The following is a 23,523-nucleotide window of genomic DNA, read 5'->3' on the forward strand; positions in this document are numbered from 1 at the left end:
ATCTGGTCAGTCTCAGGAAAAGCATCCAGAAAACCATCAATAATTTAGTATTTTCAAAATACAGGTTTTTCTTTTTTTTTTCCAATACAAACTAAATTTGCACTCAATGCAAACTTCAATGTGAAACACCCAACTTTGGTTTGCCTGGTATGGGCAAACTTACTAGTTAGTTTCACACATGATGGAACAGCCTTTCTACATGCACTTTTAACCTACCATTAAGTAGTTGTAGTTGCAGGTTGCCAAAACAAGCACAACCTATAAAGTTATTTGACTAGGAAAGGAAAAAGGAGGAATATATATTGCTTGTAACTACAATTCTTGTTTAAGTTGCAGTTCTCTTCAAGGATGGCTTGTTTGGTGTTATCTTAGGATTTAATTTGCTAGAGGAGATGTAAACTGATGAAAGAAGACGCATTCCTGCCTAGATGGCAGAAAGTAAACAATGTAAATACTGATTAGAGATTGACTGTCTTGGTTCAGAGACAGGCAAACTGGCTTAGCTATACTTTTATTATAGGCACCTAATAGCAGTAGTAATTGACAAGGGGGGAAACAATTTAAAATAAACAGGTGTTTCAAAACTGATTTAGTTATGCACAGTAATTACAGAACTCGGAGCACGGATCAAGTGATTATGGCGATCTTCATTTTTCAGGATTACAGGGTTTGCCGAATTGATTTGTATACAGAGCCTGAAGGGTTAGGAATCGTGACTTCCTTTTTTGATGACACTGAAGAAACAGGGGTGTTTGGAACCACTCAGAAGACTTGCTCTATTAAAGTACATTGGGGCATGTAAGTATATAGCTCTGTATGAATGTGTAGTGCAATGAAAGGAATTTGCTTTAAACCATTGGTTACACCTGTCAGACTTGTGAGCAGGCTATATTTATTCTAGTCCTATATTTTGGCAGTATTTGTTGACAGTGGTATTAGTGCATCACTGTAATGCTTTATTCTTGGGGAATCTGACCTGCAATGTTTTGTTAGAGCTAGATTTTCTTCTTTTTGTGTGTAGTAAATACTGAATAACCCTTGCATATTTGTAGCCAAGGAATAAGAGTTTGCCTCTCTTGCTTTTTCTCATTGAGGCAAACTTACCATAAGTGAGGGTGGGGAATGAGCTGTTATAATAAGACCACATTTCCCACTTCCTTTCTTCTAAACTTGAAATCATCCTACTAAAAGAAGATAATTTTTTATGTCCTTCTGTTATAAACTGAGATTTAATGCTTTAGAGAGTCTGTTCATGACATTCTTGTATTTCACTGTACCTTTTGATTTGGGCTTTTATGGTGATGTTTAATACAAATACATTATGTCACCTGAAAATATCTGGCCATCTGAGCTAGGAGGGTAATATTGTAAGCCAAGCAAGCTTTTATGAGAAAGGAGACCTCTAAGGAGGAATCCAGGTACTGTACCAATATTATTTTTCATGGCTTAATAAATAAACTTGTAAATCCTTATAGAAAACATGCTTCAAAGTTGTACTGGGAAAAGTATGCAGGAGAGAGAGGCTTCTTTCAGAAAAAGTGAGACAGGAGCCACTTTCAGTCATCCTGCAGAACTTCTTAAAGGGTGTACAGACCTTGGTTGTTAGCTCTTATGTTTGGGCACTGATAGCACTTGCCTTGCTGCAAATAGTCTAACTATCAAAAACTGCCCAGCTGAAGGTGGATGTTACATACTGCTGTAAAGATTTTTCACATCTACCACATGATATATGGACATTTTTGTTGTTAGGAAAAGGGTATTTTATCTGAGTAAATATTTACACCTTGATTTGTGGGAAAAAAGTGAAGCAGTTTGGTATACAGACAAATGTGAAGATGTCCAAGTAGTTGGTTCTCTGACAGGAAGTTATTTCTGGTGAACTGCAATCTCAATCCAAATTATATGTCTCATGAGAGTAATGAAATCAGATAAGTTATTTGGAGGTCGATTGTTAATTCACTTCATCCATGTCTCCACTTTATTTTGTCTCACTTAAAGCTATCTCTGACCAGTAAAATTACAAACTTTTTTTGAAAGGAGGCAGAGCCTGTGCACGTCTCAGTTGTTTTTATTTTGCATTAGTGTAACAGCATTGTTTTACTAAATCCACATAAACTCTTACTATCTTAATATCTCTCTCTTGCATTTGTATCCCTGAAGGAAAGCAGACTAATATTTTCACTAGGAAGTGAAATATATTCTTTTTCAACTGTCTTTCTGTTTGTTAGTCCAGTGTAGAAAGAAGTTTTATCCATGAGAAATTCAGCAGATGGCTTCTCCTTTTTTGCATGTGCAGGGTTAGGGGTTTTTTGCCTTTAGTTTACAAGCATGACATAGTTCACTGTATTGGCAGGTGAGGGAGGCTCTGATTCTGAGTCACCTTGCCATGTGGGTGTGGTTGTATCATCTTAAAGTTTCCCGGTGTTCATGCTTAATTGCTGTTTGTTAACAGCTGCCAACAGAAATGAGTCAATGCACCTTTATCTTCTGACTGTACTCTCTCCTTGTTCCATGTGTGTCAGATCTTGCAGTGAAGTTAGTCATAGAATCCTTTAGGTTGGAAAAGGCCTTATAAGACCGTCCAGTCCAACCATTAACCCAACACTGCCAAGTCCACCACTAAACCATGTCCCTAAACACCTCTACTGCACATCTTTTAAATACTACAGGGATTGTGACTCCACCACTCCTCGGAGCAGACTGGTCCAGTGATTAACAGCTCTTTCAGTGAATGATTTTTTCCTAATACCCAGTCTAAACCTCCACAGGTGCAGCTTGAGGCCACTTCCTCTTGTCCAGTCACTACCTGGCTATAACCTCCTTTCAAGGGAGTTGTAAAGAGCAATGAGGTTTCCCCAGAGTCTCATTCTTTCCAGGCTGAACACCTCCAGCTCTCTCAGCCACTCTTACCAGACTTGTGCTCCAGACCTTTCACCAGCTCCATTGTCCTATTCTAGACACAATCCAGCCCCTCAATGCCCTTCGTGTGGTGAGGGGCCCATAACTGGTCCTGAAACACAGGATTTGAGGAGTGGCATCACCAGTGCCAAGTACAGGGGGATAGTCCCTGCCTTGGTCCTGCTGGCCCACTGTTGGTGATGGAGGCCAGGATGCCATTGGCCTTCTTGGCCACCTGGGCACAGCTGGCTTGTGTATAACTGCTGTTGACCAGCACCCACAGGTCTTTTTCTGCCAAGGCAACTTTTCAGCCACACTTCCCCAGTCCTCAAGCACTGCCTGGGAATGTTGTGACCTGGCACTTTCCCATGTTGAACCTCATCCCATTGGCCTTGGCCCATTGATCCAGATCCCTCTGTAGAGCTTTCTTACCCTTCAGCAGATCAATGCTCCCACCCAAATTCTTGTAATCTGCAAAACAGCTGAGGAGCACTCAAATCCCCTCATGCAAATCATTGATATTAAGATATTGAGCAGAATTTACCCCGGTATGGAGCCCTTGGAAATACCACGTGTGACCAGCCACAAGCAATGGCTTACTGAGTGGTGTGAATACAGGGCACTCAATATATTAAACATTCAGCTATAGACAGTAATAAAACTACAGCACCTTGCTTGTTTCTTGGAGCCATGTGTCTACAATGGAATGATACCAGTTTGTGCCAGTTTATATTAGCTTGGAATCTCCCTTTAATGTGTGACAGAGTGATGGATTATTTTAATCTCTTTGGTATCACCAGATTTATGCATTATGGTCCTTGCACAAATAAAGAGTTGGCTGCAAAAGATGTTGCTGTTTGTGTGTTTAATACTGCTCCACACTGCACTTCTCTGAGATCAGCACATTTAAATTAAAGAAATACTCTGACTTCCTTATGTAGATATCAGCAGTATATCAGATATCTTTGTTTCCATCAAATGATGACTGGCTAAGATTTATTTTTAAAAAGCTTTGAGAAACTATTTTTTGCTGCCCTTTTAAAGAATTCTCAAAGTTATGTCTTTCAAAGTAGATTTATTAGCAGAGACAAGTTGTGAGGACATAGATTTCTAAGGAGTTGTCAGATTTTTCTATATATTAGTAAACAACATAAGGTTAGAACTTTTTTATTGAGCAGATTTTGCATCAAATACAAATAAGGTTTAGTAGGTATTTTAAAAAATCTTGTAAATAGGTTCTGCATTTTAAAACTATTTAAAAATAATAGAATAACCTTAAATGTTGATTTTTGAGTCTAAATATGTTTGCCTTCAGATAATACAGAATCAAATTCTTACTGTTCACTGTTCTTGTTTGGGTTTTTGGGCTGTTGAAACAAAACCCATGTGATTGGTGGTTCTTTGGAGCACAGAAGTTTGTCAGTATGCCAGTTTGTAGCTGGCAGCTTTGGTAGTAAAGAAACAAGGTTTTGTTGAGGATACAATGATCTTGCTGCTAAAGTAAGCATATTGTCTTGTTCTTTACTGTTTGGAAATGTTCTAGGGTTTTTATGTCTTGCTTTTATCCCTCCACCCCCTCTACTTTTAGATGGCTTCTTTATGAAGAACCTGGTTTTCAGGGAGTCCCTGTAATGTTGGAGCCTGGTGAATATCCTAATTTATTATTCTGGGAGAAGAAGGAAGCCTACATTAGGTCAATGAGGCCCTTGAAAATGGTAAACTACTGTTATTACTTACAAGTTAAATAACCTATGTTTATGTGTTATAAATAATGTATTAAGCTGGCTAGATTTTTCAGGACACACAAAAATCTAACTCGTTTTAAAAACCCAAAATTTTTAGGGTGTAAAATTCTTGAGCTTACAGCATTTGATTGCATCCATCTTTGCCATTAATCTGCCTTTTATTTTCACTTGCACTCTGTAAGGAATATTTCATCTTAGTCCTGCCTTTTTGTAAATAATTGATGACTTTTAAAGACATCTGTAAGTTGCCTAAGTCATGAACAGCTTAATTTTTTTCTTCTTTTTTTCCTTTTAACAGGGTGGTCGCAAAGTTGAATTCAGTGGGGAGCCAAAGGTAAAAGTCAGTATGTATTGATTGTCCAAAGCTGTTTTACAGCACATGAACTACACATGGGTAGATAAGTATGCTTTGATGGGATACCAACTACTGATGGTTTACTGGGAAATCCTTTTGTATGTGACCACATAGTGAAAATGCAACTTCTGTCACATTTCTGCATCCATCACGTGTATATATGACAGTATTAACAGCAGTCCAGATAATGCAGATGGGCAATGAATGCTCAAGCCCTCATGTTGCATCTCTGGTAGTGGATCTCTAGTGCATCCTCTTGTAGAGTAGGGAGAGATCCCACTAGTTGGTTTCATCATTATGCATTCTCCCTCAATGTGCCCGTGAAAAGAAACTGTCTATTGTCAGAATTCATCATCCTCCCTGCAATTTTTCTTTCACTTTATTTCCACTCCAGGTAATTGTTTATGAGAAGCCTTTCTTTGAAGGAAGACATGTGGAAGTAGAATCAGAGATCTTTATGCTTGATGACAAGGAATCAGAAGACAAGACAAGACTTCCATTTACGTCAGTGGGATCCATGAAAGTGCTGGGAGGAGTGTAAGTGTGGAAAAGTGGTATTTACCCTTCAGCTGAAGTAGTAACTCCATAGGCTGGAAGTTGCAGTCGACAAATCCAGTCCCTGTTTATTTTGTTTTTGTAATTTTTGGGTTGAGGTATACACCAGGGTTAAATTTGAAAATAATCACAGCAAAAGAATAAATAACACATATCTCTATCTGCTTCATGAAAACATGGAGTGGCCCTTATCCATTTTCACGTGCAGACTCTTTGTTGTTGCTGTTGTTGTTGTTCAGTTGGGTTGCTTACGAGAAGGCTGGGTTTGAAGGCCATCAGTACTTGCTGGAAGAAGGAGCGTATCGGGATTGGACAGACTGGGGTGGCTACGATGAGGCGGTGCAGTCCCTGCGACCGATTGTCGGTGTAAGTTCCAAGGACACGTAGCAGGTGTCTCCTGATGCTCTGTGATGTCATGTGGCACTTTCCTTATGGTGCTTCTCTTTGTTTTAACAGGACTTCACAAGCTCCCATATGATAATGTACAGTGAAAAAGACTTTGGATCAAAGGGTTCCAATATCAACGTGTTAGGTATCATTTCCAATTTGAAAGACACTGGATATGGGCTGAGGACACAGTCTATAAATGTGCTAAGTGGCGTGTAAGTGATGCTTTTATTCACTCTTTCATTTTAGGCATGCTGGTCTTTATAGAAATCGATAGTGTTTGCAGATGTTTTCAGGACTCTGATTTCTATGTGGAGTCTTCAGATAAAATTTTCTGCCCTTGACCACAAAATGAGAAAAGTAAAGTTTTGGCGAATATGTGCAGTAAATTGGCTGTCTTCTTACAGTAGGATAAGATGGTCCTAGGAAGCATTGACTTCCTGATACACAGAGTATGAAAGCATGAGACAAGATTTCATCAAGAGAGGAAGAAATAGCTTGGTCTTGTGGCTGCATTTGTTTGAAGCATTTCAACAGCAGAATTGTTATGGAAACAATTTCCAGTTTTGAAATATTTGTTATGGAAATAATTTCCAGGCTTCTTGCATTTGATCAGAGCTAGATTCCTTGCTTTTTCTCTCACTTGTGTTTTAATTAGAGAGAACTTTTACTGTGCTCACTAATACCTTCTGATACTAGGGAGAGTAACTGTTCTGAAAATTAACATTGCTTTTGCAGTGAGTCCTATAGGTTAACAGTGGTTTAGTGCTGTGGTGTTTCTTTTATTGTTAGAGTTTTTTTTTAACATATGGTTCCCAAAAGTCTGTATTAGCCATGGCCATTAACAAACCAACACTTAGTGTCACGAGTGCTGTCACCTGCAGTTGATCAGCTTATAGACTTTGCTGTTTGATTAGTCAAGTCCATCAAGTGCAGATTGAGTTTCACAGCCTTGCAGACTGTATCAAAGTATTTTGGAAATGCAGACAAGTATTAGTAAACATGGCTGCAAACACACAAAATTAACCAAAGTAGCAGAACCAAAAAAGCGTGAGATGTACAGTCTGTCTCCCTGCCTGGTATGCATGCAGGTGACTTGCTGGAAGCTCTGCCTTACCCAGCCGCACCCATAATCTTTCCTGTGTGTTATCTGTGCTATATCTCTGCAAGTTTTGTCTGGATAAAGGTTGCAGAATCAAGCTCGGTGCATTCCAGAGGAATGCTTTTAATTTGTATATGAATATGGTGTGACAGCAGATTTTTTTCTGCCTTGTGACCTTTGAAGCAGCTCTGCTCTTTTGTCTTCTGTAATATGCAAGAGAAATTAATGGGAAGGAGTCGCCTCCAAAACTGGGAAACAAATTGTGGGTTACCTATCATGCCCTTCATGTAGTTGTTCCAGTAAATGTGTCTGTTGCCTCTGAGATAGGAATCATAGATCAGTTTGAGTATTCTAGTAATTAAGAGTGACTTTAATACTCTGATGGCAAAGGTGGCTAGAAGTCTTTGTGAACAAAACTTGTCCCACAGACTCTTGCCACCGCTCCTGTAATTTCACGTTGTAGACTCCAAAAGATGTAATTTGTAGCAATAAGCTTTTGAAAAATTCAGATGCATTGTGCATAACAGGTGCTTAGTACTCAGTTCTTAAGAGTCTTGTCCAGAGAGGTTGTGAGTGTTTGGGGGTTTGTGTTGACCTCACTAAATGTTAATGTGTGAGAAAGCTTGAATGATCTCTGTGAAGTCATGTTTGGCAATACAGTACTTTATTTTAAGTGTTAACCGTCTGTTCAGGTAGAAGGCTTTTTTATATCTTTCCTTCCAAGAAATCTGTCATAGAGCAATGAATAATCCATTGAGCAATTTCCTGAGCTGTTTAGACTGTAATGCAGATGATGACATAGTGAACTGTGACAGATTCAATAAAAGCTTTTCATAATATTTTGAAGTAACCTTCCTGGTATCATATTGAAAACAATTAAGTCAAAAATTTAAGAAGCCCTCAACCTTTCATTGCAATTTTTTAACTACAGGTATCTGGGGTAAGCAGTTAGAGCAGTAAGATAACAGATGATCTGTATTTCCCACATAATTAATTTGATTGCTCTGTAATTTAAAGGGTATATCAAAGAAGAGAAAGCCTGACATTGCAGTGCACAGATACTGATGAACAAGTTGTGAGCTCAACTGCAGCTCTAAACTATATTGCTGGAGACAGCCCAGCTCTGCATTTGGGGAGTGACTGTTCCATTTTAGGGTAATTCAGCACTAGCTGCATTAAAATTTCTAAATGTTTCTAAAAAGCAATATTTTCATGTCTTTGCTAAGTCCATTGTAAAGACATCCTGAAAAATATATCCTAAGGAGGTGTGGATTGACTTCTTGAAAAATGAAAATGTACTACTTTGAAAATAAAAATGTTTTGCTCTTGAGCATTTTTTGGAGACTAGTCAGACATAGAATTCATAAAATTATTTTTCTACCATTAAAGTAGGAGAAAGCAATCCAGGCTGCCTGAAAATAGGAGGGGCCTTTGTTCTTTTAAGTAGGGTTTGATGTTTACTTCCAAACTGGCAGAATTTGAAGTGGTGGAAAATGGAACTATTTGCTAGCAACAGGTAACACCCTTTACAAGTTCAAGCACGTACTAAAATCAAGTGTTGTATTATTTTAATTTCCCCTCTGCTTAAAAACTTCTTCAAGCTTTTATTTAATACTTATCAAAATCACAGGAACTGCATGTTTGAAATGTGCCTTTTCTTTATCCATAAACACACCAAGCTCCTGAAGAAGCTCTTGTCTTACAGTTGATTCCTTTTGAACTTGCTGGAAGAATTTTCCCAGATTTGTTTATTTTATGTAGTCATCTGTTTACTGTGGTAGAGTTATCAGCCTGGTTTTCCCCTAGTTTTCTTGTAAGTAATCCACAATGTAGATTGGGTTGTTTCTAGAGTACATATGGATAGTGAGTGATATTAAGGCAATAATTAGATAATGAATGGTTCATATACAGAAACCAGAAGGTAGTAAATTTAACCTACGTGCACTCAGGAAGCTAATGTGAGTGAAACTGGAGACACAAGGTACATCCACTGGGAGCTGAAAAGGGCACATCCCCCTGGTTACCCCACTGAAGAACACTTCAAACAAAGCTTTAACTTCTCTCTATGTCTGAACTCGTGTTCAGAAAAAACCTTTCAAGGAGTCACAAAATTAAAGCTCGCAGGTCCCTGGGATACTAAGAATCACAGTCACAAAGGAGCATGCCGTTTTCTCTCTTTCCTATAAATAGAATTTTATTACCTCATCCTATCTGTTAATTGTGGTACAAATCTGCAAGTGCCAGTTAACTTTCTGACCTCTGATCTAAAGTTAGACAAGGTGAGTCCTGGACTAACTGAGGGCAAATCTGATTTTTGGTGAGTTACCCATGTCTGTATTATTTTCTTGGCTGTGCTTCCTAGATGTCATACCTAGAGGTTTTTGGAGAAAGATTCTCTGTGTGCAATAGTACTAACAATATATAATGAAAGCTTTACACTTCTTCTGGTTTCAGGGGCATGGATGGTGCCCAGGAGTGAAGGTCTCCAGCACCCTCCTGCCAGCAGCCTGGGATGGAGCTGTTGCTCAGCCTCATTAAGGCAATTTGTACGTCTGGGGGTTACAAAATCTGTTGTGTTAGGAGAGCTCACTGCCTGTGGGGCAGGATGGTTGCTGCCATGCTGCAGAGCAGTACTTCAGTTTTTCTTGTGCCTGGCAGCTGGAATGTGGCTCTCTTGCTCAGCTGTGGAGGCAATGTCTTGCTCTCCAGGCCTTCCTGTTAAGTTAGAAGTTGGATTAAGGCAGTGATCCTTCCTAGGGATAATCTTGAGGTTGGACAGGTTTAGCTGGTACTGAATTCTGCTGCCTGTCCTTGATGATGTTATTACTTCTTTCAGTAGCTTATATGGGCTTCTGAATGGAGAAGCACAAGTATTATCATTAAGCCCTGACTCTAGGAACTGTCTAACTTCATGGGCTGACTTGCATAGAAGAGTGGCACTTAATTATTTAAATCCCATTTATTTAAATGTAAACATGTGCAAGTGAGATTCGTTAATTACTTGTGCATTCAGGCTTGTTTTTAGATGGGGGAAACGAAATAACTGCTATCAAGGGATTCTTAAGAGGCTGCTGACATGTCTTACAATTCACTTTATATCAAAAACACTAGTTTGCATCTCAATTGAGTAAAATTACCATGCACCATAGCTGTATCCTAGCATTGAAAAATCTAATGAATGCCTGCTGAAGAAATTGTTTAAGGAAACCTTATTTTCACTGCTTTTGGTATATGTGGTACAGGTATAGACACACCTGAGACATTTGAACTCTCTGCTCAATTTATGGTACATACCAATGTCTCTTTGATGAATTACTGAGGTGATTTTGAAATGGCCCTTGAAATATGCCGTAAGTAATTAGTGCGTAACAAGTTGGAATAATTGATTATATCTGAGGCAAACCAAAAGATGTGAATAGTGATATATGTGAATCACTGTTTGAGTGTTTGCCATGGACAAGTAAAACAAAGTTCATACTCTTGGCACATACATGTTCATGCCCCTTTATTTCAGTCTGAGGTTATCCCACTTCTTGTATCTGCAGAGACTGGCATTTGTACTTGGAATAAAACTGCAGCTTAGCAGAATCCAGTTGATCCAGACACACATAAAAAAGTAATGGGGAATTTTGATGTTGAGAGTTATCTTTCCTTGCAGATTTTAAGATCTGTATAATTTTACTTGCTTTATTATATGAAATTTTTTGTTAGTGTAGGAACTCAGTAAGTTTCTGAGCTCACTGAAGGTGGATTTTGGCATAATCTACCATATATTCATTGTACACTGCAGTAGCTAAAATTAAAAGCAGATTGACTATGAGTAAAAGTTTTTCTTGTAGAATCAGGAACTAGCAAGATGTCCTGATTCCTGCATAAATATAATGAATGAAACACAGCTGCTGCTGTGGTCTGTTCTCATATGGGCACTCGAAAAACAACCAAACAGAAAAAAAAAGTCAGTGTGTAAGTGTGGGAGGGTTTGGGAAGTATAGCAGTAAAAGGCAAGACAAGTTCTGCAGGTTATCACAAAATCAAAGGTAGCATAGATGCAGGAAGTGCTCTGGGCTTTCAGTATGGAACCAGGGTTAAAGAACACAATAGAAGATTTATTGACTGTAATAGACTATGCTTAGCAAGACTAACTGATAGCAGATATTTAAGATTGGACCTAAAGCACTGCAGGAGCAATTGGATACCAGAGAGATACATGTAGTGATTTGGTTACTTTTTCTAGTACTTCAAGTGTGTATCATCTCAAAAGTTGAAAGTCTTTCAAAAAGGCATATTCTGACTGAGACAGAAGACTTGATGCAAATCTGAGTTTCTGGCCTATGTCAAGCATGAGTTTCAACTGATTAGTTACAATAACAGTTTTGCATTTAAATACGTTGATCTGGTCAAATTTGTGGTGGTTTTAATGCTTAACTTTCAGGGATATTCTTCTTTCTCTCTCTGATTCTTTGCAGGGAACAGTCTCCTTTCTCTGCTTGGCATATATGCCTGTTGTTGCAGCTCAACATCCTGTTGGGGGTGTGTATTTGCTTAAACACAACTGAGCTGTAGCTACAGGCAACATTAAAAGTTAGTATTGCTACATTTACTGCCCAGATTACTCTGAAAATTAGTTGTATTGAAAAAGGTGTATTCTGATATCTATCCTATTGTTTGGTTTGGTTTTGTTTTTTTTGGTTTTAGAGAAGAACTTGATGTTGGTAAAATAATAGCATTGTAAAACATCTTGAAATATTCTTACTGGAGATAACTTTTAGGATATGTGGCAGATGATATGTCTGAACCTGTGGTTTGCTTTAGCTAATTCATTCTGATTGGTATGAACATAGTGCAAGAAGGTAGTAAAATTTGCATAGAGTTTGCACTATCAGATACACTGGTTTGTTTAGGGTTTTAACAGCATCACAATTTGGCACTGCAGAGACTTTTTATTTGTTCTGACATTAAGGCAGTAATGAAAACACACATCTGTATTTTGAAAAGGTAGTGTGACTTCTAACAACCACCTTCCTCTTCTTTCTATTTTAGATGGGTGGCTTATGAGAATCCTGAGTTTACAGGGGAGCAGTATATACTGGCTAAAGGGCTGTATCCCAGCATTGAGGCATGGGGGGGAAAGAATTGCAAAATATCTTCAGTTCAACCCATTGTTATGGTAAGGAGCTAATTTTATACTTGTTCTGCAAGTTTCTCTGAAGTATTTGGAACTCTGCTTTTTCTATCAAATTCAGTATATTTACATTATTTAAGTGATAGTTAATAGTAAATTTTGTATGTTTTTTATCACTGTTTAAAATATTTTTTCCCTGTTTTCCCCTCAAAACTTTTGCAGGATATTGTTGGAAGCGAAAGGGGTAAAGTCAAGGTAAGATACTTCTCTAAGCACATGAAACATACTGTGAAATGTCTGTAACATGTAAATAAAGAAGTGGTTGTTTGTCCATTGGAACACTCAGGTATTTGCATAGATGGCTGACTAGTCAGACAAAGAGTGAAAACTGCAGGTGGAGGAAGGCTACTTTCCAAACCTCTTGAGTAAGGCACATCAAGACCCAAGGAAGGTGGGATTTAATACACAATTGCTATCAGAACTTTCTTAGGGCACTGGCAGTGTCTTGGTTCAGCTAGTGAGGTGTTCTGGGGTATCAGTGATTGTTCTTAGGAGCTGGAGCCTGAAGCCCTCTTTCCAGAGGTGCAGGACATGGAGTCTGTTCTTGAGGTGAGGGCTCTATAACAAAGACATAAACAAAGATAACAAAGTTGTTCTTGGTGAGGACACTACAGGGTAGATGACGTTGTTCTTGGAACAGCTGACTAAATTCCTTTTGAACCTATTTCTTTGGATAAGAGTTTTGGTTGTGGTGGTTGCACTTGAAGGGAGTTGTTCACTCACAAATACTGCTGAGTTGTGCTTAAAAGTTAAAGCCACCTTTGTCAATAACATAAGAGAAGGAAATGGCAGGGAGAACTTGTCTGTTCAGTGAGTTAATATATTTCTACATTGGATTGTCTCCTTTGTGCAAGTACTAATATGTAGTTTTGACAGTGAGGCTAATGGGCAGCTTTTTTCATCTTTCTTAATTCTGAACCTTTTCAAGTTCAGAAATCCTAACCTGTACAAAGTTATTTTTATTTTAATTTCTGTCTATGTGGTGAGTATATCATGGCCTTAAAAACTAAGGAGAAAATTCTTAGCTGTCCTGGTTTGCTACTTCTGTTTAGTAGCACACTTCACTGGAATATCCTGCACAGGGATAATGCATTAACTACGGGGAATAAAAATCTCAAGGCTGCTTATTTTCAGCTGTGTGCATGAAAAATTATTTGCATCTTTACATTATATGCCTATTAAGACCCTATCCTAAGGAAGACCTTATCCTAAGGAGACAAAGAAGTAGTGGCTTGCAGCCAACACACTGCATCCACCGTCAGTGTGCTCCTCTTTGGAGCCTGCCCACACTCCTATCTCTATTAAGAGTGAATAAAGCTGGTGGGCATGTTGTAATGTGAATTACTTCTGTGTGATCACGGCTAATTATCCTCTAGCCAAATTAGCCACTTTGCTGCTTAGATTTTTTTTTTCCATTAATAAGGGCAGAAGACTCTGGGGGATGTATCCTCTCTTATCCTTGGAGCAGAGAAAGAACCAACACGAGACTGTGTCTGTAGCTGTAACAGGCTCATAAAGTTCATGTATCCTGGGAATATATACCATGCTTTTTGGCATGAGTCCTCTGCCAGGATAATGCAGTATTATTGTTCTGAGAGGCAGAGAGTCTTCATTTACTGGGAAGAGTATGCATTTTGGAAATTAAGCAGATTGATAATATAAAAGAAAACTTATTATGGCCCTTTAATAAATGTGTGCCTATTCTGGCCATTATGTGGGAATTTAAGCATTTTACCAGGCAGATAGACCAAGGAGCTACACTCGTTAGTGTTGTTTTAATTATTTTGTATGTCACTAAGTGATTTAGAGCCAGAAGTAATTTTGGAATTGTTACCTTGCTCTCTTGAGCAAGGATTGTAACATTGAAGAGGTGACAAACATAGGTAACCATGGAAGTCTGGGTGTTTTAAGTATGTTTTTTATCTAATTATAGAATTACTGGTGGAGATGGAGGTAGAAGAATGAATTTCCTTAAATATGTTTATAACTTTTTAAAGGTCCAGTTATTTTCAGAGCCTGAATTCAAGGGTAACTGCCAAATATTTGAAAAAACCACAAGATGTATTGATTCATTTGCTGTGAAGTCTTCAAAAATTTTAGATGGCAGGTAAGTTACATTGAATGAATACTGCAAAATCACTAAAATGGTAGAAGCTCTAGAAAAGCAACCAGTTTTCTAACACATGAGGTGGTTGCACATATGGGGACTTATAGAGAACAATGCTCTGCCGTTTGCACATCAATCTTTCAGGACAAAACATTGTACATAATGTGTCTGCATTTTACTGACACAGACGTCTTAAGAGGAAACTTCTCCTTCTTTCTGCAGCTGCATTGTGTATGACCAGGAGGAATTCGCTGGTAACCAGTATGTGTTGGAAGAAGGGATCTATCCTGATTTGACAGCAATGGGTTGTTCACCCCAAACAGTTCTAAAGTCTTTGCAGATCATAAATATTGTAAGTAAAACCTATTAGAAATATTGTAAAGATAAGGGCAGTGATGATTCCCCATTTTTTGCAACAGTAAAAATTCTAGGGCATACATACAAGAGAAGAGGGTTTGGGTTGAGGGGGAGGTTGTTTGTTTGGGTTTGGGGTTTTTTTCTGTGCAGTAGCAGTTAAATGTCTTAGCTGCAGTTAGGATTTCTTGACCTCTGTGCTGTTTTTGTAAAGGAGAGGACATTACAGAAACAACTTCCTAGGATGCCTGTACTTAACAGCAGCTTATAAAAGAACTTCTGTAAAGAGTCAAGTCTATTTCCTGGTAGGAGAGACCACTTGAGAAAGTGGTAGGACAGTGTGAAGAAATATCTCTACCATGTTTTGGATGCATATTTAAAAAGCAGGTTTAATTAAGCAACTTTGCATGAAATGCATGTAATTATAAGACACTGTTGTTATCATCAGGACAATGGAATTTGTGTTAATCACAAAATAATGCACTCTTCTAGATAAGGAAAAGCAACACCCACTACTATTTGGCAAAATCAGACAGTGTTGTTATGTGTGGTAGATACAAACTAAACTACATTTACATATTTTGTAACTCATCAGTGGCCAGGAATGAGTTTTCTCAAGCCTTAACTAATCATTATGATGGATCACTTATGGAATCTGCAAGTATCTTTTAAGATCAAAGTAATTACTAGCAAATTGTGGTCAAGATTCCAGGAACTTACAGCAACATGAGGAGATCGTACTCATTTTAAAAAAGGAAGAGTTCACTATTGAATCTCTTCTTTGAATTTGGCAACTTTATTGCACTCCAGTGTAATTTTGGTAATCTGTCAGTGGTGTAGCCGTTGATGAAGGAGAGCTAAAATGTCATCCTCGTTCATGGCTCTGGAGAATTTTGATCTACTCTGTAACAACTGTAGCAAGTACATCTGCCTTCTGAACTCTTTGGCTGTCCAGTAGACAGATGTATTAAAAACAATAGAACTTTTTCTAGCCAAGCTTGGTGGGTGATCACCGTGAATTAAAATAAACTTTCTGTACATGTCAGTAGTTCCTGGGTTTAAAATGCTTGTTTCAAGCTGGAAGGATCAGCTTACTTTTAAAAGATTTACTATTTGTGACAGAGACTTTTGTGTTAAAATAGAAATGCCAGTTCTGTGCTTCTTTAAGTTCTTTACACTTGTGAAACTTGTTCTAGTCCTATTTTATCACACTTCAGACAGTAGCAGAGAGCTGCATCTGTCTGCAAATGATGTGCTGCTGCTTCCTTATTCAGAGGCTCCCTAGCTGCAGAGGAGAATGGGTTCCTTTGCTCATTGGTTTATTAGCAAACCAGATTAGAAAAAAATTATAATTTCCAACTACTTATATTGTTTGTTTTCCATGTTTTTCAAAAAGCTTGAACCTTATTATTTAAGCTCCTGGTTTCACCTGTCAGAGTTATTTTGGGACTGTATTTTGGCGGTGCCAATCTTAATTCCTTCCCACCATCTGCCATTTCTAAAACTGTCCTCAGGATTTCTCATGACATTTCTATACAAGAAGCACCTTTGCTATTTTAATGTCATTTTTCTGTATTTATCTAGTTAAACTCCCCTTTGCAGGGATCATTTTGTAAAAAGAGAAATAAAATTAAAAAATGAAATTAAAAGGGTATTTGATACACTTGTAAGTGAAAGCTAAAAGGTTGTTTTTTTTTTAAATAAGGGAGCTTATGAAACTATATTAAGGGCTGTTTATAAGCTCAAGGGTTTTGGGGTTAGATTCTACTATGTCTTGGTTGTGCTTGCTTTGCGTGCTCCACATGGTTGTGCTGCAGATAGAAAATGACATTTTTCCTTGAATTTGACACATTCTTCTTCCTGAGCATACTATAAAAAACAGCTGTGAATGTGGTTTATACTTGAACAGTCATCTGAAATTACCATCTTAAATTTTTAATGAGAAACTGTGGAATAACTAAATGTAGATATGCAGGAACACCAGCTTGGCACAGTGCAGTACATGGGAAGTAATGACAGAAAATTCATGAGCTGAGCTTGCACTTCTCACTGTTTTATATAACAATGTTGCTGCTGAATCAAAAAAATGCACAGGGTAAGGTGTGGTAGAAAATTGGAGGATTTCCTTTTCTGTTTGTTTTCTTTGCAAGAAGATTATTTCTAAAGCATTGCATGAGGCTGAAAGGCTGTTGCCTGAGAAGTTTCATGTCTCAGAGGGCAGGTGTCAGTCTGTAAAAGGGCTTAGAGTTCAGGGGCACTGGGACATCACAGTGTGACTGGTCCTGTTGGGATCTTTACTCATGGTGATACATGACAATCTAACGGGTGTTGCCTTTCATGGTGGGGCTGATCATACTCTGATTTTGGAGTAGAGTGAAAAGGCCTCTCCTGGCATTTTCCACAGCCTAGCAGCATGTGTGCCATCAGGAAGCACAACTCAGCTGCTGTGTGCTAAGCTGGACTGCTGCACAGGTAACGGTGACGCTCATGCAACGTGGTCATCTGAGCCCTTAAACATCTAAAGGAAGATTAAAGAGGAATTTAAGCACTGTCTAGAAACAGTAGATGGGATGTCTTGCCTAATAACCTCACATGGAGGCATGCATTTATGAGCTGCCACGCATGCATGGAGCCAGCTCTCCCTTGGAGGGCCTGTTTCCCTGCCCAAGGCCGGATGGGAGCCTGTCGAGACTTTGCGTCATGTCAGGCGTTCCCGATGCAGCTGATGTGCGAGCGCGCTGAACGTGCCAGAGGGAAGGACTGCTGGCTGGGCCTTGGTTTGATGCACTCGTTGGCTGGAAGATTGGTGAGAAAGGGAGTGGCAGTGTCATTTCTGTCTACGAGTGTACACTGTAACACAAGGACACTCACGCTTAATTGACTTTACCCTGGGGAATTTCAAGCCCTACCTCCCAGCTTCCACAGGAAGGCCTTCATTATGACAGGTTATTTTAGTCCACTACAGATACCTTGCCCCACAGAAAAGAGTCCAAGGTTCCTTTGCCAGAAGACATTCAAACTGGATTCAGTGTTGCAGAGAGCTTCGTGTGGGCAGAAACCCTGTGACACCACAAGCATTTTGACAGAAGAATCATCTCTCTGCAGCAATTTGGAGAATTCTGATGTTGTAGTTTTCACTTGTCATGAATTTTACCTCAGTAGTGTGAATCTTGAATCTTTTGTCTAGTCAGAGATTGAAGTTGCTGTAACCTACTGTAAAAGTTAAAAATTAATGCAATAAGTGATAAGCAGTGCTGACAAGGCTGTCATCATTTGAAGCTGTAGAAATCAATATTATCTTACTGTCTGTTCTGCTCTTTTTATGAAAATTCCCACGAGTGGGGGTTAGTGTAATGGAAGAGAGATATGGCATTGATTAAAATGTATTTTAAATCATACTCAAGGTATTGTGCAAGAATCAGCCACAGAGGTCTTTGTGCATTAAGATAAGGAAGTTTTATGTTCCATGCAAGAAACCCCTTGTGTATTTTGTATAAGGGTTTTTTATGACTTTTCAAGTTTAAGAAGAGAGTTGGGTTTTTGATTAAGGGTTTTTGATCTTAAACAATCAAGAAGAAACCTCTGAAATAAAAGGGGTATTTGGAGTACTGATCTTCACAGTCACCATCTGGAGTTCCAACATCCTATAAAAGCATTTATCTTCCTTTTGCAGGAACTGTCTGAGCCCTGCATAGCTCTTTTTGAAAAGATGGGTTTCCAAGGAAAGAAAATCGAATTCAGTACAGAAATATTAAATCTTCAGTTCCTGGGATACAATCCTCGAATAGCTTCAGTTCAAGTCCTTGGTGGCATGTAAGTTTAAAATCATCTTTTGATTCTTTAGAATGAAGTACTTCCTCAACTTTACAGGTGTAATGGACCTAGAGAATGCAAAATTAGAATAACATAATTATGTAGTTTCATCTTACAGAGCATTTTCATATCCTGTCTCAATAATGTGTTATCACCGACTCATGTCCTCTGCTAGGAGTTGAAATGAATTTGTATAAAGCTCTCAAGGAAATTCATGTCTTCCTCTCATGCCATATTATAAAAATCAGCTTGGATAGCATCCTTAAAACCAACTTCTGTGCTCTTGGTTTATGTCACAGTCATAAAAAAAATAATTTGGTTTGTGATCTGTGTCATAAGGTCAGAATGTTTTTTAATAAGTGTTCACGGTCATCCTTTAATCTCTGCTATGGACACAGGGGTACAGACCATGGTCTCACCTCTTTTGGTGTTAGTAGTAATAGTCCCTTTTACTTCAATAATTGGATGAGAATCTAGCAGTTAGATTTGGTAAGTGTTTTTAATCAGTAGTGTTCTCTAAATTTACCTTGAAGATCTTGTAAAAAATAGTCTGTGATGAAGCTTAAAATCTGTTTGGAAGCATTTTTAAAACTACTGTCCTATATTCTAGGATTACACAAGATCTGTTAAATTCTCTTTTTGTTTTTCCTCTGTTATTAACCTCTACCTCTAAGCTTGCCCCCAGTTTTGGTGGTTTTTGTAGTTTGGAGTTTTTTTTTGTTTTTTTAATGATAGATCCATGTTACTGTTGCTTTGCATTTAAATGTGATCTTTTGAAGAGGTAAATCTCAGAGGTAGAGAGATGCTGTGGGTAGCTTAAGACTGCCCTCAAGTGGATAGCTGATAAGCAAATCTGTAGAGCAAATCATTTTCCCCATCTGGATAAGCAGGTCAAAGGGTTTCCCTAACAGGCTGAACTGAACTTTGAAACAAAGGTTATAAGAAAAGGTACATGTTCATATTCTGAAGCCTCCCAAGGTTTCATTATCTTTCACCATAACCACAATATATGATTGTCACTTTCCATAGCAGGAAGTGAAACATCAAGTTACTTCTTTGACAATATCATGATTCCAGGTAATGGAATTGTAAATTGTGTATGCTTCCTGTCCAATGAATATATGTGAGGTTTATTTTTGGTGGATCACTGGAAACACAGAATATGATATGACAATTTTGATTTCATTATAGCAGTGTCAGGTGCTGAAATGTGTCATGATACAGGATTTACAGTTTCCTTGCCCCTGCTGCCTCCCTTATTGAAGAGGGTTTCATCTTCTCTTCCTTTGCTAAGAGGCCTCCACTTACAATTCTCTTAATTTCATACCTGGGAATAGATGTGTATTAGGCAGTGAAAAAGCACCAAAATTAAAGTCAGTGTGCTTCTGGATGGAGAGGTCTGGTGACAAATCAGTCAGAGGAAGGAGGTAACCTGAAAACGAGCATATCGAGTGTTCAGGTACACAAACCCCCATGGCTACTGGACAGTCCCAGCACATCACTGAGAGGAAACTCTAGAAATTGCACTGTATGGCAGAGTATTTTGAAGCTCAGACATAATTCACTGGCAGTACCTATAATGGAGAATCAGAAGTTGGGTTCTGACAGATTACACTCAATGTGTGATTTTAAGCATGGTTGGATGCGTGTTAGGGAATGCTAAACAAATTTTTCTATGTGCACTCTTGCTCTCTCTCTTCCCAACCCCCCATGCAGGTATTTGGAAAGAAGAGAGATGTTATGAAATAAAACCTCTATCAAAATACCCAAGAGAACTTCACCCTGTTGCAGTTTGCAGTATTTGCTTGTTCCAATCTGTATCCATAGTAGTTCTTTCTCACGTGAACCAGGCCTGTCCAAATTCAGATACACAAACCAGCTGATTATGCACTTGCAGCAATGTAGTATGTACAGCACACGAGTCACAATGCCTCCCAAAAACAAACGGTATTTCAAAGTTAGGTTTTCCCAAAAAACTGCTTTGCTTCACTCAGCTTGTAGTTTTTAAATAACAGAACTCTAAAATTCAAACTCCTGTATACCCATCTCAATGTGGCTGATGTAAATCAGGATGTTATTTTATTTTTTTTTCATGACAAAGAACGTCATTGGCTTTCCAAAGCTAAGCACTACTACTCTGTGGGACAGATTTCTGTTAAACTCATTTATTGATTCCAAAGCAGAATTTGGCAGTTAAAACATTGTCTTATTTTTTTTCCTCATAGATGGATCATTTATGAACACAGTAATTACAGGGGACGTCAGATGTTGTTAACGCCAAATGAAATTCCAGATTGGTATAAAGCCAGTGGCTTTTGTCAGATAGGTTCTCTGAGACCTTTACTGCAGGTGAGTGGGCTTTGACATGAGCTCATCAAGCACTAATTGATATCTTGTCATGGGGTTGGGGAGATACTATGCAGTTAAAGCAGCATTACAGCCTTGTCACAGGCATGTGACAAACTTAAGCATTGGCAATTGTGTAAAGAAATCACTCCAGAGTTTTGTGTGTAATAAAAGCTGCATGAATATGCTACATGGCTTTGCAGTTACACTGCTTAAACTGTTCATTAAGCATCCTTTAAACTAAAGTACAGAAGACAGCATATAAGGATTAATTAAGGATTAATAAATAATGGCAATAACTGCTATGTATAAATAATTTTAAGTTGTTTCATAACTTGCAGTTAGACTGGTTGCTGGCATACTGTCTGTACTATATATGCATTATTTATGGAACAACAAGAAAATTGGTTTTAAAAAAAAAAAGATACTTCAGTTAGTAGTGATTTTGTGTTGATTTAAGAGGGAAAGTCCCTCCCTGCTTATTACTTGGCAGAATAATTTGCAAATCTAATACAAAATTTATTCTTGTCATGCACTCTTTATTTTGTTCTCTAAATAAAGACCATATGACCTTGTCCAATGGTGCAGCAGTCCTGGGAGCTTTAACATCTGAGCTTCTTGCTGAGCCATATTTCATTAGAGAAACAGCTTTTTCTAATTCATAGGTTACTTGTACCTGTAACCAACTGTGTTTGCTTGCTGTCATAGCTTTGTCTTTGTATAGCCTTAAGCAGAATTAGGATAATGCATTTTGACAGCCCTGCTGAGAGCTTGTCTGAACAGAAGTGTTCATGTCTAATAGGCCACACAAGTGCACCCTTAATGAAAGCTAAGAGCATCTATAGAAGGAATTAGCAGAGACAAGTTAGTTCTGCTCTTTAAAATTTTTAAATTTAAAATTTTTAGCTCTCTGCTGTGTGTTGATTTCAGTGCACAGGAAAGCCTAACACTCTCCATGCAGAGTTCTCACAGCTTGTCTTGTCCAGATGTTTATGGACTTCTGAATTAAATTCTCAAATAAGAGAGTTAAGCTTTGAGAACGAAAGAGGGAGGTTTGGGATTCAGCACTGACAGTAACTGCTCTGAAATTAACTCAGAGCAGGATGTGTTCTCTGCTAAGATTGTGGTTAAAGAGTTCTTTTGTTTTGTGCAGAAACGTGTGTACTTCAGGCTTCGAAACAAGGAAACAGGAAAATTCATGTCAGCTGATGGAAACCTAGATAATCTGAATCTTCTCAGAATACAGGTTGCAGAAGATACAGACTCAGATGATCAAATCTGGGTTTATCAGGATGGATTCATAAAGTGTCGGGTAAGGTTTGAGTTAAATGTGCATTTTTTTCTTTTCCTCTCCAGCAGTAGGGCTTTATGAATTTAATTCCTACAGCAGCATCTTCATTTATTTTATAGGTTTACTCTTTTTCAACTATAACGTAATCTTTCTGTAGGGAGTTGGTTTTTGTGGGTTTTGTTTTGTTTTAATCAACTCTGGCTTTTTCAGATGATACAAACTAGTTGTATGATACTTTTTTGATATAATGGAATTTTCAGAGAAAGTATTGTGAAAGTATCAAAGCAGGGGAGACCTTTTAAAGTACAGACCCGTCCTGATAATATTTTGACCTATGCATACCTTGCAGTAGGACAGTTAGTGTAATGTAGGTTGGTATTTGTACTAGTTTTGGGCAAATTAGGGAGTAAACAGATGATTGAAAATACAGACATCACAAAGTCACCCCAGGGCAGTATCCTCTTCTGCATTTAGGCAAGCTTAAAGATAAGATCCCACTCGAGTCATTTAGGGGTGGGGGTTTTTTGGTTTGGTTTTTTTTCAGTGTTTTTTGTTTGTTTTCTGGCTATCCCTGTATTTGTCAAATCCATTCTTTTTCCTTTCCTCTGTACAAGTTTCCAAATGAAGCCCTACTTTTCTCACAGTCCATAAAATTAATCATGCGCAAATTGTCATTGAGGTGAGCAGAGGTATGCTCAGTTCATATAATGTTTAAGCATGAACAGTCTTAGTAGGGATGCCAGCCAAAAGAAAATTAAGTTACTTTAATACTGTTAAACAGCTTGGCTGTGAAGAATCATGTGAACTTTTTCTATAGGATTGTATAACTTCAAAGGAGCCGTTTATAACTATGTCATCTATGCTGGAGGGAAGAATCTTACTGTTAATAAGCTAAGGCATTGTTTGGACATGTTTACAGGACACATACAGTTGTAAAAGGGATTTATGCAGACAGCAAAATGGTGCAAAGTAAGCTAAAAGCTTTAATATGACATACAAAAGACTTCTCTTTTGATGGTGCTTTTCAAACATATCACTGAAAGTTTTCATATTGAGACAGTGTGGTATTGTATGGCTTAGATAAATGCTTCTGGTTTTTCCCCCTTTTCAGTGTCTCACAAAGCAGTTTTTCTGTGCACAGAAAATACACAGCATGTGCTGTATAGCAATCAGGTAGCTTAGTGCAGAGTGCAAGCTGGCAACATTGATGTTAAGTGACTGAACTCTTACAGAGCTCTGCCGTCTTTCTGGTGAATAGTAGTAAATCCATTTGCACAAACCAAAAATTGGGTTTTACCACATATTACAAAGAAAACTGAGCTCCTGGATGGGTAGCTACCTGCACAGAGGCAGACATAGGTCACTGGAAGAACCTGCACCTTCCTGTA

The 23,523-nt window shown here is 38.3% G+C and overlaps 1 protein-coding gene across 1 annotated transcript in view; it reads left to right on the forward strand.

Annotated features, from left to right (window-relative positions):
* CRYBG1 (crystallin beta-gamma domain containing 1) overlaps positions 1-23,523 on the forward strand; it is a 65,004-nt gene that overhangs the window by 35,279 nt on the left and 6,202 nt on the right. The window contains exons 8-20 of the mRNA XM_056486730.1: positions 659-798; positions 4,487-4,613; positions 4,942-4,977; positions 5,393-5,535; positions 5,793-5,919; positions 6,010-6,155; positions 12,083-12,209; positions 12,387-12,419; positions 14,222-14,331; positions 14,554-14,683; positions 18,359-18,498; positions 20,724-20,847; positions 21,998-22,156. Coding sequence (XP_056342705.1) covers positions 659-798; positions 4,487-4,613; positions 4,942-4,977; positions 5,393-5,535; positions 5,793-5,919; positions 6,010-6,155; positions 12,083-12,209; positions 12,387-12,419; positions 14,222-14,331; positions 14,554-14,683; positions 18,359-18,498; positions 20,724-20,847; positions 21,998-22,156 — 1,542 coding nt within the window. The remainder of the gene's footprint in view (positions 1-658; positions 799-4,486; positions 4,614-4,941; positions 4,978-5,392; positions 5,536-5,792; positions 5,920-6,009; positions 6,156-12,082; positions 12,210-12,386; positions 12,420-14,221; positions 14,332-14,553; positions 14,684-18,358; positions 18,499-20,723; positions 20,848-21,997; positions 22,157-23,523) is intronic.

Source organism: Oenanthe melanoleuca, chromosome 3, assembly GCF_029582105.1.
Source record: "Oenanthe melanoleuca isolate GR-GAL-2019-014 chromosome 3, OMel1.0, whole genome shotgun sequence".
NCBI classification, from domain to species: Eukaryota; Metazoa; Chordata; class Aves; order Passeriformes; family Muscicapidae; genus Oenanthe; species Oenanthe melanoleuca.